The sequence below is a fragment of the Colossoma macropomum genome, unplaced genomic scaffold (assembly GCF_904425465.1).
Source record: "Colossoma macropomum unplaced genomic scaffold, Colossoma_macropomum, whole genome shotgun sequence".
NCBI classification, from domain to species: domain Eukaryota; kingdom Metazoa; phylum Chordata; class Actinopteri; order Characiformes; family Serrasalmidae; genus Colossoma; species Colossoma macropomum.
In genome coordinates, this window is record NW_023494804.1 from 14,357,897 (window position 1) to 14,374,570 (window position 16,674).

Consider the following 16,674-nt stretch of genomic DNA (forward strand, 5'->3'; position numbering starts at 1 on the left):
AACTCACGATAAATCTAAAATCAGGTCATGAAATGTATTGCAGCTAAAATTAGTGGAATACTGAATAAAAACATGTAAGATTACCATTTGTAGTCCTGTTTATAACATTCTATCTACATTGTTCTACAAGTTTTTTTTTTTTTGTGTTGGAACCAGTTCAGAGTGTATTTCTTTGTAGTGAGTAGTATTTCCAACTGCAAGAGAGACTAGCTTCAACAATTATAAGTTATATAATGTACACTATATTGCCAAAAGTATTCACTCACCCATCCAAATCACTGAATTCAAGTGTTTCAATCACTTCCAACCACTTCCATGGCCACAGATGTATAAAACCAAGCACCTAGGCATGCAGACTGCTTCTACAAACATTTGTGAAAGAATGGGTCGCTCTCAGGAGCTCAGTGAATTCCAGCGTGGTACCATTATAGGATGCCACCTGTGCAACAAGTCCAGTTGTGAAATTTCCTTGCTACTAAATATTCCACAGTCAACTGTCAGTGGTATTATAACAAAGTGGAAGCGATTGGGAACGACAGCAACTTCATGGCCTACCAACAATACAGACCTCCAAACTTCATGTGGCCTTCAGATTAGCTCAAGAACAGTGCGTAGAGAGCTTCATGGAATGGCCGAGCAGCTGCATTCAAGCCTTACATCACCAAGCGCAATGCAAAGCGCCGAATGCAGTGGTGTAAAGCGCCGCCACTGGACTGGGTTTGGCAGTTGCCAGGAGAACGGTACTTGTCTGACTGCATTGTGCCAAGTGTAAAGTTTGGTGGAGGGGGGGATTATGGTGTGGGGTTGTTTTCAGGAGCTGGGCTCGGCCCCTTGGTTCCAGTTTTAGGAGCTCTTAATGCTTCAGAGATTTTGGACAATTTCATGCTCCCAACAGTTTGGGGATGGCCCCTTCCTGTTCCAACATGACTGCGCACCAGTGCACAAAGCAAGGTCCATAAAGACATGGATGAGCGAGTTTGGTGTGGAAGAACTTGACTGGCCTGCAACTGAGTCCTGACCTCAAACCGATAGAACCCCTTTGGGATAAATTAGAGCGGAGACTGTGAGCCAGGCCTTCTCGTCCAACCTCAGTGTCTGACCTCACAAATGCGCTTCTGGAAGAATGGTCAGAAATTCCCATAAACACACTCCTATACCTTGTGGAAAGCCTTCCCAGAAGAGTCGAAGCTGTTATAGCTGCAAAGGGTGGGCAAACATCATATTAAACCCTATGGATTAAGAATGGGATGTCACTCAAGTTCACATGCGTGTAATGGCAGAGGAGCGAATACTTTTGGCAATATAGTGTATATTAAATATTATAAATAAGACTGCAAAAGGTATTTTATGTTTTTTCAATATTTCATAAATTTTATGAACAACAAAAAATGTATAATTACACGAGTTATAATAGTGTTGGAATCAGTTTAGAGTTTATTTCTTTGTGTATATAATTTCTTATTTTCCATGCAATTTTGTACAATGGTTATAATTTATTGTTGCACTGGTACTTTTACTCAACTTCCAGTAAGTAGTTTTTTCAACTGTGAGACTGGTAACTATGTAAGAAGCCCGTGGAATTGCTTTGCTTATTTGACAAGTAAAGTAAAGAGCTTATAATGCCCTGCATGTACCTCTCCATCACAAATGGATTTAAATAAATAGATTTTAGGCCAAAACTTTATCTCCAAACTGTCATTAAAAAAACACTCTCAGACATCAGCAACGAGATGAAACCATTTCGTGTAAGGGCTTTCTCTAAAAGAGCTTTGAGAGGCATTAAATGCTTCAGACATCTGGTTCCCATCACTGCTGCACTGAACAACAGTAAACAGAATTCCGCATTTCATATCAGACCACTCTGAATGACTTTGTTGACATCTTAACTGTTTAATTATGCAGACATTTTGGAGAAATCAGTGGAATTCTCTTTTAATATTGTATCACAGGAACAAAGCATTAGTCTTCCACTGTTCTATGCTTACTCCATAGAGCTTTTATTATGTTATCACTCCTCCTTGCAAGAGAGTGATAAAGTGCTGTGTCTGAGGCAGAACCGGTCTGCCGGCGGATCAGAGAGTTGGCAGGCCGCCACTAGGTGTCCCCCCTGCACGCTGACAAGCACGGCTCCAGCCGCGAACAGAGTTATGTAACAGCCACAGGGCGCTTCCCCCTGCAGAGTCTATGTCTGCCTGCATCTGAGCCTAGACAGCCTCCGGTACCTGTCCCAGAATGCATCTGGGCTTGTGTGTTGCGCAAGGAATGCGTGTGGTGGCTCGAAGGCTTTCTGATAGAGCCAGAGCGCTGTCGGCATCTTAAAGACCGAAGCGTGACAGAAGAGCAATCACTGCTCATTCCACGGCAGAGTGCAATAACAAGGTTAAAAAGATGAACGCACTCTGTCAGACGCACTGACAGAAACTCTCATCTCCCTTTTTACAAATGCAGCTGTTAATCTGCATTTAAATCCTAAATAATTCATGTTTACATAAAACTCCCGCTGCAGGCTCAAGCAAACAGCGCCGGTGCACACATTATACGTGAAAAGTGTGTGAAATCAGCTTACAGGATTCATATAGCAGTGCTATAACCGTTTCATTTTAGGAGGGCCTCACTACAGGTTGAGGGGGCCAGCTAGCAAGCAGTACATCCCAGAGACATCGTTACAGCAAGGATGATGACCACCAACTCATCTACTTCATTGTTGAAGTTACTAATTCAAATTTTTTGTTTCACCTTAAATGGTGTAGCAGTTAACTCGAATAAGAAGACAGCTTCAGCCTCATATAACACGGTGGGTAATGGCTGATCGAACAGAAGCCCACCTTTCACAGCACTAGGCACAGATGTTGTTTAGAGCAAACAGCTGAAGATTGTGATCTCTCTTTTTCAAAGCACTACAAGCACTTTTTGTTTTCTGTACGGTAAACTACTACTAGCTAGCTATGTAAAAAGCCTACAGCAGCAGTTCTCAAAATAGTCTAAGGCCCATTTTATGGACAATAAACCTCTCCCTTGGCCACATAATTAACAAGAACTCCTAACAGATTCTTTTGCAAGTTGTCGCTGACCAGCACATAGAGATTGCAAACCTATTACACATCATGCCTATGTCTGTAAGGTAAGCTAAACTTTAGGTTTAGGTTGCAGTATATAAGATTTATTTTAATTTTATCTTAACAGCTTCCATCACTCAAACCACCTCTTTATTAGGCATGAAAACATCCCTTTCTAATGCCCAGGGCTAACAGATTTCCCTGGTTTCATTAAATTTGCCTACGTTAATATTTTGTCAGTCCTCAAACGTTTGTCTGCACTAAACATCTTTTAAAGCAACTTTATTTTTGAATAAAAAATGTCTAATTTACTCCTCTTTTTGCTTCTAAAGTAGAGACTTGTCTCTCACATTAGAGGTGAGTGCTACTTATTAATACGCATACACAAAACCCAAAAGAAAAGAAAAGAGGGGCTGCAAACATACCAATATCTCTCTGCCTCTTCTCTGCTGAGGACAAATTAAAGACGTCATTCTGGGTCCCTGTGTCGGGCTTGTAATACGTCTCGATGTCAATTGAGAACTTCTCCACAAAAGGACAGGTGTAGCTAAAGGACAGGCAAAGGAAGTGTTAACACCTTACTTACAAATCAGCAGCTACATTAACACAACAGGCAAAGCATAGCAAGGAAGAATAACCGAGAGTGATTTAGCAAAAATTACGAATGTGGGATTGTGTTTACTCTTCTTTTAAGACAGACATACTCCATAGCAGGCATGAATCCTTTATCTGTTTGTTACTGCACTGGGTTGCACTGAAGAAGCTGTGGTGTAGCCCTACAAGTCTGTTTTGTCCCAAGTGACTACCAGTCTAGTCAATAAAACACCCTATATTAGCTACAAAGCACCAAAACTTTTTCAGCATCAGAAAAGCACCCTGGTCATTTTTCGAAGTCTAAAAGACTACAGTGAGCCTGACTGCAGCGTGAAATCATTAATCATGTGGACGTCTCTCTCACCGTGTGCGAGTGTAAGGATAGGCATTCCAGGACTCTTCCTCCACCCGCAGAGCTGCTTTGGGCAGGATGGAGCGGAACCAGCTGGGGATGTGCTGGCCGATGTGATAAACTTTGTGTGTGTACTGGCCCGAGCCACCGGGCCCGTCCGTATAGGGCCGGTTCTCCAGGATCTCCACGCCGCTGCCCTCACCCTCACTCTCCTCACGGCTCTTTTTCTGCAGGGACAAACAGACAGAAGACTGACTTTCTTGTTCAATTATTTTAAAGCAACAGTTTGCAAGGAAATCTAATTTACACAATTGTTTTCAAAGCCAAGGCATGTTTGATGTCTAAAGTTTCCATGTACAGTCCTGCACTTGAGCTACAAGGCTAATGCGGCTAACAAGGAATGAAAACTTATAACTCACCAAGTAGCATCAAGGATCTAGTGAAGGGTAACCACCGTTTATGAAAGTTTTTTAAATTTGAAATGACGTTTACTAACTTATTTTTGGAATTTAGTTTTACTCTCTTACTTATTGGGATTTCTTTTAAAAATCTACATGATCTATAACGTTTTCATGAAACAAGGGTGCTGTTCCAAACATTCTCACAGTCCAGCTTTACCTCCGCCCACTCCATGAAATGGGAAAGTAGTGAACATAGTACACATCTTCTACAGAGAACAAACATCTGCACATTGTAATGCACACTTATTGTGTCTTTGCTGAATTTAACATACTGGAATAAAAGTAAAATGTAAAATATGGTCCATTTAATGTTTCATTTGTTTTCCTATATCGTTGAAATTATATAATAAATAAATAGGAATTGCCACAAAAAATTGCAGAACAATGTCATATTTAAGCGTTTTCTTTGTAAAGTGTTTGTTAATTTCTTTTCACTTTAACAAAACGCCATTTGACTGACTGTTCAAACTTTTGAATACGACTGTATGCTATAGCCTTATGCTATAAATTTTACAAACTCCCCCAAAAGAAACCGTGCCAAATCCTCCTAATGAGTGCAGCCTTATATACTGGATGTGCGAGTCTATTCTTTTCCATTTCCGAGCATCATGTCACTACAACTATGATGCTGTGATATTTTTCATGAAAACACAGTTTTACTGCAATGTTTAACTTTGCAATTTCCAGGATTAGGGGTTCTAAAAGCCTGAAACATTTCCTCCATATTTCTAAAAAGAATCAGCAGACAATGAACAAACCTATCTAAGACTGACAATCCAATAACATATCAACTAGGGGTGGGGATCTCTAGGCACCTCATGATTCGATTCGATTACGATTCAGAGGGCTGCGATGCGATTATAAAATGATTATCGATGCATCTTTTTATTCTATACAGGATTTCTATTTTCTTACCGTCTGAGGGTAGTTTTAAAGCAAAGTATTTATAATGATCCATAATGCATTTACGTCCAATATCTTTTATTAATAAAACAAATGGAAGTGATGTGGCAAGTGAACTGGAAGGCTCTCATTAACTGGGTCTTGGGGGGCGAAAGACTGCAGGTCACGTAGCAACAAGGTTTCGCCGAGCTAGTAGCGAATGAAAAAGGAAAAGAGAAAGACAGACGAACATTTGGAGATGAACGGACGTTTTCGCATTTATAAGCAGCACAGTTGGTTTCCTCGTACGTTAAATTTGCAAGCAGAGACTGTCAAACACTAACTAAAAAGTTAAAAGCGAAGATGAAGTCGCTTCTCTTTCGAATTTTGCCGTTCCACCTTAAATGGTGCCGCTTTTACATTCGGCGCCTCAGTCAGAATTTAAGGTGGAACGGGAAAGTTCATCAAGAAGCTGGCGAGTGAGAAGCAGCTGGCGGAGTTGGAAGAAAAGCGGCTATAGCTGAAGCTTAAAGCAGAACAGAGTAAGTCCGCGTTTTCGTTTATATTGTTTAGTCTATACTAGGACATTAACACATACTGGACATTAAATGTTGTGGCCCCCAAGGTGGTTTGATTTTTTTGAAAGGACAAAATGGCTCTTCTTAACATTTGTGTTGTGACTCCTGATCTAACCTGGCTTTTAATGCAGGGGGAGCCGGTCGGATTTCTCACTCATCCAGTTGTGTTTTTGTTATGTGCCGCCACCGACTGTCCGGGCGCTGCACTTACCCACTTCCAAGTTCCGCCCTTTGCGTTCCGTCAACATTACGTTATAAATTAAATATTTAGAAAATCGATTTTTGACATTTGTGAATCGATTCAGAATTGTCCACGTCCGCATCGCGATGCATCTAAGAATCGATTTTTTCCCGCATCCCTAATATCAACTAATCTTCATTTTGGCTGATGCCCACCCAAATATATAGCTAGATAATATTGGTTTAATAAAATGTTACACAAAATAAATTTTACTGCTTATAAAAAAAATGAGCTAAAAATGTATGCTTGATACATTTATGCAGTTGTCCATCATACAGCAGTTACGTTATTGGGTGCCCACTGGAGTTTAGGGATTAAATTTCAGTGGGCGCCCAATCACATAACTGCGGATAACCATCATACTGCAGCCTACATAGTCACACACTCGCCTCAAACCATGCTGAGCGGTTCAGTAATCTCAAACAGACATGCTTATGTGGTTTTTGACACAAAAATAGCAGCCACCTTGAAGCCTGACCTGTGTTTGTACTTTATACCTATTTGCTAGATTATCCACACAGCTAATTTGCTTCAAAATCATATGTACAACGTGTAACAGTGATAATACTTGGAGAGCAAAACGGCAGTCATAACAAATCAAGTTTGAAAAAACAGCACTGAACAATGTGTTGGTTATTAATCTCTAAATGCAATATTGGCCTTTGCAACACTGACCTCAAAAAGGTTAAAGTCCCTTCTCTTGAATAATAAGGACCTTTGCACAACCTAACAAACAGATATTGTCAAAATCATGAAGCACACCACATCATATCAGTCATAAGGTACACTCCAAGTGCAACACGATGTTTTATCTTTTTTCTGACAGGCCCAGCTCGCTGTCAAAATTACACAATGTTACAGCATGCCAGTGCAACAGCGCCATCGTGCACACAGCCCTGTTGCAGCAAAGCTATTTCCAACCAAGTTGGTCTAGCCATTTCCCATAGAGATGGCCACAGCCTTAGACACGTCATGAATGTTGCCACAGGCCCCTGTAATTGCTTTTCATATACTGATCCAATAGAGCAGAGGTTTCTGGTCATTTGCCGCAGCTCAGTGATGCTGCAGCGGTCAATCGCCTTTGTGCTTCGATCGCCACACCCGCCTCTCGCCTCCTACACGGCCGCTGGCAGTGAAATGACAGGCTGAGCCGAGCACATATGCCGGCAGATGCAATGTTAAAATAAAGTGTGGCAAAGAGCTTAGCAGGCCTCCGCCATCTGCTCCGCCTGAAAGAAAGCCCACTGTGCCACGGAGAATGCCAGCGGCCTTCTGGTTGAAACTGACTGTAGAGCCTGGCACCCAAAATACCATCACACCATACAATACTGCAGTTTTGAGCAAAGAATAAAGTGACTGAGTTTACAGATGGCTGGAGGCCTTGTTTTTTTTTTTTGTTTTGGGGGACAAAGCAGCAAAATATGTAAGGTACATCCACTTCAGATTAACACACAATGTCTTTTGACTTTGTACGCTAAATACGAACAAAAATATGTATTTATTAGCATAAACAAAGACAGATTTCAAAAAACAAAACTGGTAGGAAAAAAGTCAGTGCAAAGCCAATGTTAGCAAGATTTTGCAGCATTGTGGTTAGATTTTGGTCCATTTCTCTTGGCAAATGGTCTTCTAATCCTCAAGGTTTCCAGGGTCCCTCTGTTGGACTCACAATTCCAAAATCTGTACATTTTCAAATGGCATTCAAGTCAGGAGATTGGCTAGGCAATGCAAGCACCATCACCTTTTTTACCAAACAAATCTTCAGTTATTTTGGGGTGTTTGGGGGCGTTGTCTTGTTGAAAAATCTTCTCATCCGATTTAGTATCTTGGCTGAAGAGATTAAATTCTCCTATAATGTCTCCCAGTACACTGCCCCATTTACGTTTCCTTTAATGTCATATAACACCCCAGTATTGTTTACAGAGAAGCAGCCCCATATCATAACGCTACCACCTCTGTACTTCACTGTAAACATGGTGTCCGTGAGATCATACACACAAACCTTCTTTCTCCAAACATGACGAGCTGAATTACTGCCAGAGAGTTCTATTTTTGAGTACATTGTTCCAAAACAGTTCTAGTTTGTCTAAATGCTCCTTCGTTAATTTTTTCCCCCAAACTCAACTTGTTAAACTCAACGAATAACTGGAAATTGTACACTGAAATTTGAAGAAAGATTACATATTTATTTATTTCCGGTACAGAAGGTGCTGACACTTTCATTTCGAAAACCAACAAAACATGTTTTCTGACTGGGGTATTCAAACTTTTGCATAGGATAGTATATAGATATTTTAAAATTTCTGTTTAGCTATATTATTCTATCTATTCATATACTGCTATAATTGGCTTTAGATAAGAGTCTCTGTTAAGTAACGTAACATATTATTTAGTGTTAATGTTACCAAACTGCAGAAGTAATTTAGTAAAATTTAAAAAAACAATTTAAAATACTCTAATTAATAGTTTAGATATCAGTCTCAGCCACAATAATTTTTGTTTTTGTATTTGGCTATTTTTTTCCAAAGAGTGAAATTTCCCATTGTGGGACTAATAAGGGCCAGGGTTAGGGTTAGTAATAATATAATAATAATAATAATAATAATAATAATAAAGTGTCATGATATAATAATCGCCATATTGACCACCCCTACTGGGGGACTGGTGTCTACATTATTAAATTATCTGGGTTCTGCCAACACTGAACATAATTCAGAACAAATCCATGCTAAATCCATAGGCCTTTCAACCAGGAAAGCATTTGTAAGGTCAGACACTGAGGTTGGACAAGAGGGCCTGGCTTTCAATCTCTGTTCTAGTTCATCCCAAAAGCATTCAGTGGGGTTAAGGTCAGGACTCTGTGCAGGCCAGTCAAGTTCTTCCACACCAAACTCACCCAACCATGTCTTTCTGGACCTTGCTTCGTGGACTTGGGGCTCAGTAATGCTGGACTAGAAAAGGGCCTTCCCCAAACTGTTCCCACAAACTTCAATGGAACTGAGGGGCCTAAGCCAACCCCTGAAAAACAACACCCATAGCATTATCCCTCCATCAAACTTTACAGCTGGCACAATGCAGGCAGGTAATGCTCTCCTGGCATTTGCCAAACCCAGACTTGTGCCAGATAGAGAAGTGTGATTCGTCACTCCACAGAATACATTTTCACTGCTCCAGAGTCAAGTGGCGGTGTGCTTTACACCACCCCCAACACTTGGCATTGTGCATTTTGATCTTGAGCTTGTGTGTAGCTACTCGGCCATGGAAACCCATTTCGTGAAGCTCCTGCAGAGCAGTTCTTTTGCTGATGTTGCTTTTCGAGGCAATTTGGAACTCTTTAGTGAGTGATTCAACAGAGGATAGCCACTGTGTGCTTCAGCCCTCTGCGACCCCACTCTGTGAGTTTGCGTGGTTTACTGCTTTGTGGCTAAGCTGTTGTTGCTTCTAGACGCTTAATTTTATCCACCTGTTAGAAATGGGTGTGGTTCAAACACCTGAACTCAATAACTAGGAGGGGTATCCCAATACCTTTGTCCTTATAATGTATGATATATTTTTTACAAAGTACTAAGTTCTTAAAATTAGCTGTTTTAAAGGGGCTCCTGAGTGGCGCAAGCGTCTAAGCGTTGGCCCTATCATCAGGAGATCGCGAGTTCGATCCCTGGTGAAGCTACAGCCATCGGTAGCTGGGTGTCCAAGAGAGCACAGTTGGCCTCACTCTCCCTGGGTGGGTAGGATGGCCCCTCCCTCTCCCCCCATTACCCAACGCGATGCTAGTCAGCGCAGGTGTCTGTTAGCCGTAACAGATCTGGCAGTTGGCGCTTTCCTCCGAGCGCATTCAGCTGTCCAATGACGTTGCATGAGCGGCAGTTCGAAAAAGAAGCGGTGGCTGGCTTCACAGGTCTCAGAGGAAGCCTGTGTTAGCCTTCGCCCTCCTAGTGTTGACAGTATCGCGATTGGGGGAGTCCTAACTAGCGGGTGGAATTGGTGACAACTAAATTAGGAAGAAAATTGGGTTTTAAAAAAAAACAAAAAAAAAATTAGCTGTTTTAAACTAAACACTCCAATAAAATAAGCCTGTAATTGTGCGAATGCTCAAAAACGCTAGGTGAACACTAGGTGAATAAGATTCCGACTGCTCTGGACAGCTGGCTGAAATGCTCTCAATAATTCTTAAAAATAAAAGCAGCTAAGAACATGTTAAATAGCTATCCAAAGCAACAGGAAACCCCTGCCACTGTAAAAGGTAATACTGTATAAGATTCAAATTCTAAACACGACACGATAAAATACTGCCAAATCGAGTCAGGTGCACCATAGAGAGAAAAACACTAAACAGGACTTGAGTTTGACAGCCTCGCTCTATTATACAGTCTGCCATCCATCAGTTTAGGGTTTTACTAGCTCTGCTCTACATCCTAATGAAAAGAATTTGTTTTCACAGATGCACTGTGCAAACAGAAGACGGCTGACGACAGGATGGACAGGTTGCCCCATTCAGAGGGCAGATGGTCATGCTGATTACATCAGCAATGATTCTGCATTAGAAAGATAATAGCACGCAGATTAAAAGGAGGCAACACTTACTTTAAAGCTTCTATTTAAGGCTGAGTTTGCGCCGGAGAGTGTCAACAGCTACTGTAACAGTGTTATCACGGCCAAGTGCTTTTATGAAATGTGAAAAGCGGCAGAATTAAATGTCATCACAGATATGTTGCCCAACACAGAAGCCTCTTCTTACTGAGGAGATCTAATGCAAGGAAAAAGAAAGAACCTGGGTGATATTTAGTAAATGGCAGCCATATTACAGAGAGATGGATTGGCTTGAAGAACATCAGGATGCATGCAGTGATAAGCAAAAGACCTAAGTTACAGCTAGACTAAATAAACTGATCAAAAAAAACATCCATTTGCATTAGCCAAGCTGATAATCTCAGGATGAAGATGCATAATACGTGCTAGTACAAACTGATAACACCCTAGCCGAAACTAGGTATGGGCTTGGTCATCCAGACATATTCATAACTATACAACTAATTAAAGTATTTGCTTTTATAGGTTATTCAAATTAGTAGTGGGTGACAGTCTGGCTCATCTGGAATACCCATTGAAATTCTTCTTAGAGTGTAAGTTTCGTCATCACCTTTATATCAGTACACCACAAATAAGCTCACATAACATAAAATATAGACAGTGCAGAACGAGCTATGATTAGCCTGTCAACCAACTTCTTAGACGGAACTTTAGGGGTGTGGAAAAACATCCTCATCCTCATTCTGACATCAATTTCTGCTGGTGCATTTCACATTAAAGTTGCGGTCATCAATTTTGGTGGAAATTAGCTGAAGGCAGCTAGGTGTTCTGAAACTCAATAGTCAAACAAATACAGCCCCTTCTTCCAGTATTCCTTTCAAAGCCCCGCTTCCAAAACACAAGCAGAGGCTAGAACAACTGAATGGTAGTGCTCACACAGCTGTAATTGATAGCTAATTAGCTAGCCAACATCAGCTAACATAGAAGGTAGCTCACATCATCCTTGTTGGAATGAGTACCTTGGAGCCCATTGTGTTGAGCTCAGACAGGCTTACAACTTCAGCTGATGCAACAACATAAGCTGCTCATGGACAGCTACAGCTGTTAGCTAACGAACACAGTTAACTTCACAGTTTAGACTGACAGGAAAATGGATATCTCTTTGTCTAAATTGGTTATATGTTGATGCTCCACATCATTTTTTTCTCTTGTTTACAGAGACTGAGGCAACGACAGAGTGGATTTTCCCCTTAGCAGAGATTTTATTTACAGTTGCTGAAATGTCAGAATTTTGCCACATATTACAAAAAATGTAGTGCCGCAATGGTGGCACCATATTATACATACGCAAATATTTCAAACACATACATGAAAAATTTGCACAGTATATTATTTGTACATCTTTGTAAAGCCCTTAGGCAGTTACTTCCACTCATACAAGACCAGACTCCAATCTTGAGGAATGTGGAGTGACCTTTTAACCCAAACCTAAAAGCAACTCTAACATTTCAAAAATAAATTTAAATCCACTGGCGAAATCAGACAAAAATCACATTAAACGTTTGTAGCATTTGGCTCAAATAATGCACAAAAAAAGTGTTTTCACTACACTGCATACGCATTGCAACAAAGGCTCATTTTGTTTTTAAATTTATATTTATTAGGGTTTTATACATCAGATTACATCAGAACATCTCACTCCTTTCCAAAACCTCCTGTAATGTATGTTATTCTTTCCAATATTAAACAAGAAGGTAACTCAGCCATGCTTTCACAGAAGACGCACACATGGTTTTCCAGCGCATGCTAATCAGGCATTTAGCATGTATTAGACAGAGGTCTACCAATTCACTTTCAAGTTCAATTTGCTCATTTTATTTTTCGTGAGTTCAGGATTTTAAGAATTATAGCCACCATGTTGAGTGTTATGAGCTTTCGCTTTCATTTTCAACCAGTCAACTGTTGAAGCCAATGTAAATTGGAAATTATAAGGCATTTTTCCTCCTGTCTCCTAATGTATTTCCAAGTAGGGGAGGGTGATGTGGCAAACATATTCAATTGTGGTATTTTTACATACATGATATGCATCATGGAATTGTTTTTATGAGATTTGACAGACAAAATAGACACACATAAAAATGCTATAATAAACCTTCAACTATAATGATTTTTGGGTGATAAATCAAGTCATGAGATGTTTTAGAGATGGGCTTTTGTATAATGTTGTGTATTGTATGATTTGATATGATGAACCAAAAAACAAAAAAAGAGGAAAAAACTAAAAATAAAATAGTCTTGATTGTAGACTGACTTTTAACCACATAAATCACTAAATCAACTAAAAGATCAGTTATGAATCACCACTTCTGCTAGCTGCGGCTGCTATTTGAATACTATTCATTTAAAAACGCACATATTCAAGTAGCAAAATTCATCCCAACTCTTGACAGTTTCTGTGCCCAGAGCACCTTGAAAAACATCAAAAATATCTATTCAAATCCCTCATGCCAGGCTGGGTACAGTTTCTTACAAGGCTACAACCTGCGGCGGCTGAATATCAGCGTGCCGAACACGACTGTGACACTTTCAATGTCAGCTCCCCCCACCGCCATCCTCAGAACTGAGCCAACCTCAAAAGCAGCAGAGTACATACTCACGTACACACACACACACACACACACACACACACAGCCTTTCTCCACCCAACACACGCCTGTCTGTGAGACACAAACCCTTTACAGCAGGAGCCGCCTTAACGCCTGTCGAACCCTCTACAGGAGAGAGCAGCAGTGAGATACACGCAGAATAGGAATGAGCAAAAAGCAAACCCATGAGAGAGAGAGAGAGAGAGAGAGAGAGAGAGAGAGAAAAAGAGAGAGAGAGAGCAAGAAACGTCACCATACATACCATTTCATGCACATTCTATTTTTATGTAACTGTATGTATAATCCACAACCACAAGCCTCAACCCTAATTTCCCTCTTTTTTATTTATTTTCTTTTCTCAGAAACAGCTTCTTGATGGCTATACATTCTTTCGGACCCATAGTACTGAGTCATCTCACAGTGGAAGGACGGATAGAAAGACCTGAGAGATTTTTTCAGATCTGAAGCAAGAGTGGAGCTTTATTTCCTTTTCTCTCTGAAACATGAAAGCTTTAAGAACTGTATATCAGACAGGGGCAGTTTTGGTGGTCTACCAGGCGTTGCATAGTTGTTAGGAATCTCTTTCTCTTTATATCTTTTACCTGTTTTTTAACTCTTGCTTTTCCCCCCACTTTTTTCCCTTTTGAGTTTCCCCTTTCTTACACAAGTGTATTATCTTATATCTATCCTCCCCAGAAATACCTCCTGAAAAATGGGTAACTTGCACTTAATGGCAGTTTTCACTGGAAATTAAATAAATGGTACTCTCTGACTTTTGCACAGTAACACACACTGCATGAGCATACACTACAAGAGAGAAGAAAGAGAAGAGAGAGTGAGGGCATACTGTCAGCAGCTGGAGGTGGCAGGTGTATTGGGGACGGAGAGATCCAGGGCAGAGTGTAGTGGCAGAGAGAGAGAGAGAGAGAGAGAGAGAGAGAGAGAGAGAGAGAGAGAGAGAGAGAGGATGCTGTAGTGTGTCTGCTCTTGCTCTCCTGTGCAGCAGCAGCACTTCATTATGGCGCTGACAGCTGACATCAGGCCCAACACCCGCTACCAGACCACCATCAATCCCCCCCACAGCAGCCTCAAAGCACCACTGCCTGTGCCCTCTGCACACACATACACACACAAAAATATGAGGGAGTCTTGTTCTTTTAGAAATTGCATGTGAAAATTGTATATACCAGAAGTAATTTTGCTGTTCAGATGAAAATAAAGCAAATACAAACACAAAAAAAATCTAACAAAACATGTGAGCCTGTGTCCCACTCACATACACTCAGGAAACCTCTCATAACTGGGGGTGCCCAAACTTCTTGTCTTGGGCGCAAATTGCCATGTTTGTTGCCAGGGACAAAACAAGAAGGTAGGTAGGTTTTTTAAGTAATTTAATACACTTCACTACAGGTCTGCACAGGCTTGATTATTAATGCCTGCAACCACCCACTTCAACCAGATATCACATCTGCCTGCCTGAAAAATCTAGTGTCCGCCTGCTCGCGCCCACCTGCAATAGCTTGTGCCATTCTTGCCCGCACCCACCAGCTTCAACCACACGTCACAGCTCCCTGCACCCGGCTATTCTGGGTTATGGTCCATGTCTGCACCTGCCCGTGTTTAGCATTGGCAACCTGCACCAGTGATTATAAAGCATGCCCACACAACCTCTGTGGCACAGCAGAACAGCCTCCAGATCCACTGTACCTCCACAAACCCAGCCACAAAAATAAATGCTTGAATGTTACAACATAGAACAAAACATTTTGTGTATATTAGGCTAAGCAAAACCACAAGAAACCACAGAAGGCTCCCCACAATGAGCCTCACGTGATGTGACTTTCGACAGCCTCGTCTTGCAGATCTCGCACTGAGATCACACATCTGAGGACAACTTGTCAAACCTTTGGTGCCAGACTGTGGCACTTTCACCGCAAATAAGGGTACACTTTCTCAAAAATCCGTGCCAAATACGCTCAAGTGCAGGCTGTTTAACATCTAGTTTTAAGCCAGATTGGTCAATGATATACTGATCAGGTCCTACAAATTATGAAACTACTACGTAAAGAGTGAAGGTATGAGATTGACGAACAGAAATGTAGAGCATGAATGAGTCATTTACGTGTTAAAGCGATTAATTAGCTAGTCCTATCAGATGGAGGACTAAATACAGGACAGGGGCACTCTGGAACCAGAATTCTGCAGCTATGGGATGGAAGTGGGCACTCAAATCCAGTTTTACAGCCAGAGCTCGGCTGCATTCGAACGAATGACCCCACCAATAATTTATTTATTGCAAGCCAATAAACTACATTAGAGCTCCACCCTAGTCAGCCCACGCTGATCCATGGTGGGCATCTGCGAATGGAAGGCGACAATTTGGTGGGCAGCTTGTATCGTTTCAAATTCAGCGGATATGGCCGGTTAATTGTGCCTTGACCAAATTATTCCCAAAGAGCTTGAAACATAATTATTGGGTGGGATATTGTTTCTCTTACTCTTGCGCTGACGCCGGATTGCAGAGTTGTGGAGGGAGAGAGAGAGAGAGAGAGAGAGAGAGAGAGAGAGAGAGAGACGCTGCTGGTAGTGTTTTTCCGCGTCGTTTTGTTGCACCGTATGGCTTTTGGCTCCTTCTTCATTTCAGAGTACTTATCTCTCTCAAGCGGGAGACACCACTCTGCACTCAGCTTTAATTAACTTAGAGCTAGCGCTTGCATTATCTCTGCCAATGCCCCCCCACACATCATCCAAATAATGAATTTTTCCCCATTAAATATTAATAAGGGGAAACTATGAGGGGAGGGTGGCATGCTGCTGAAAGCTCTATGTTTAGGACTGGGGGCGTAATGGACAATAATGCTGCGCTGTTCCATTTTAAGTCATCCACAAACATATGACACCATGGGAAAGGAAAACTCAAAGCTCCGGGCCTGATTGGAGCCCGCTTTCCTGGCAGCCGTCCGATTCGCTAGGACTCGTGATAGATTGCATTTGGACGACTTACACTGAGATGAAAAATGTCCACGTCTATACAGAGTAGGCAACTGTCCAGACTTACTTTCAAGCCTCCATCTGAATGTATGTTTGTCTGCACTTATTAAAGGGGTACTTGTAACAAAATTCTAACATAGCCAGCGGTGACGAAGCTAGGGGGACAATCAAGGGGAATAATAATAATTTATATAATAAAATAATAAAAGTGACACCTAAAATTAACATTTTGTTATCCTTTAAATAATTAAAATAATCAGAAATGCAGTTTTCTTATGTGGAAAAAGTAAACATACTTCTACATATCACTACTTCAAGTATGTCAAATTAGGTGCAAAAGACTG

The 16,674-nt window shown here is 41.1% G+C and overlaps 1 protein-coding gene across 4 annotated transcripts in view; it reads right to left on the reverse strand.

Annotated features, from left to right (window-relative positions):
* LOC118824465 (membrane-associated phosphatidylinositol transfer protein 2-like) overlaps positions 1-16,674 on the reverse strand; it is an 86,210-nt gene that overhangs the window by 25,885 nt on the left and 43,651 nt on the right. For all 4 annotated transcript variants that reach the window (XM_036594636.1, XM_036594633.1, XM_036594635.1 and 1 more), the window contains exons 3-4: positions 4,015-4,229; positions 3,482-3,603 (exon numbers count right to left, since the gene is read on the reverse strand). In XM_036594636.1, the coding sequence (XP_036450529.1) occupies positions 3,482-3,603; positions 4,015-4,229 (337 nt within the window). The remainder of the gene's footprint in view (positions 1-3,481; positions 3,604-4,014; positions 4,230-16,674) is intronic.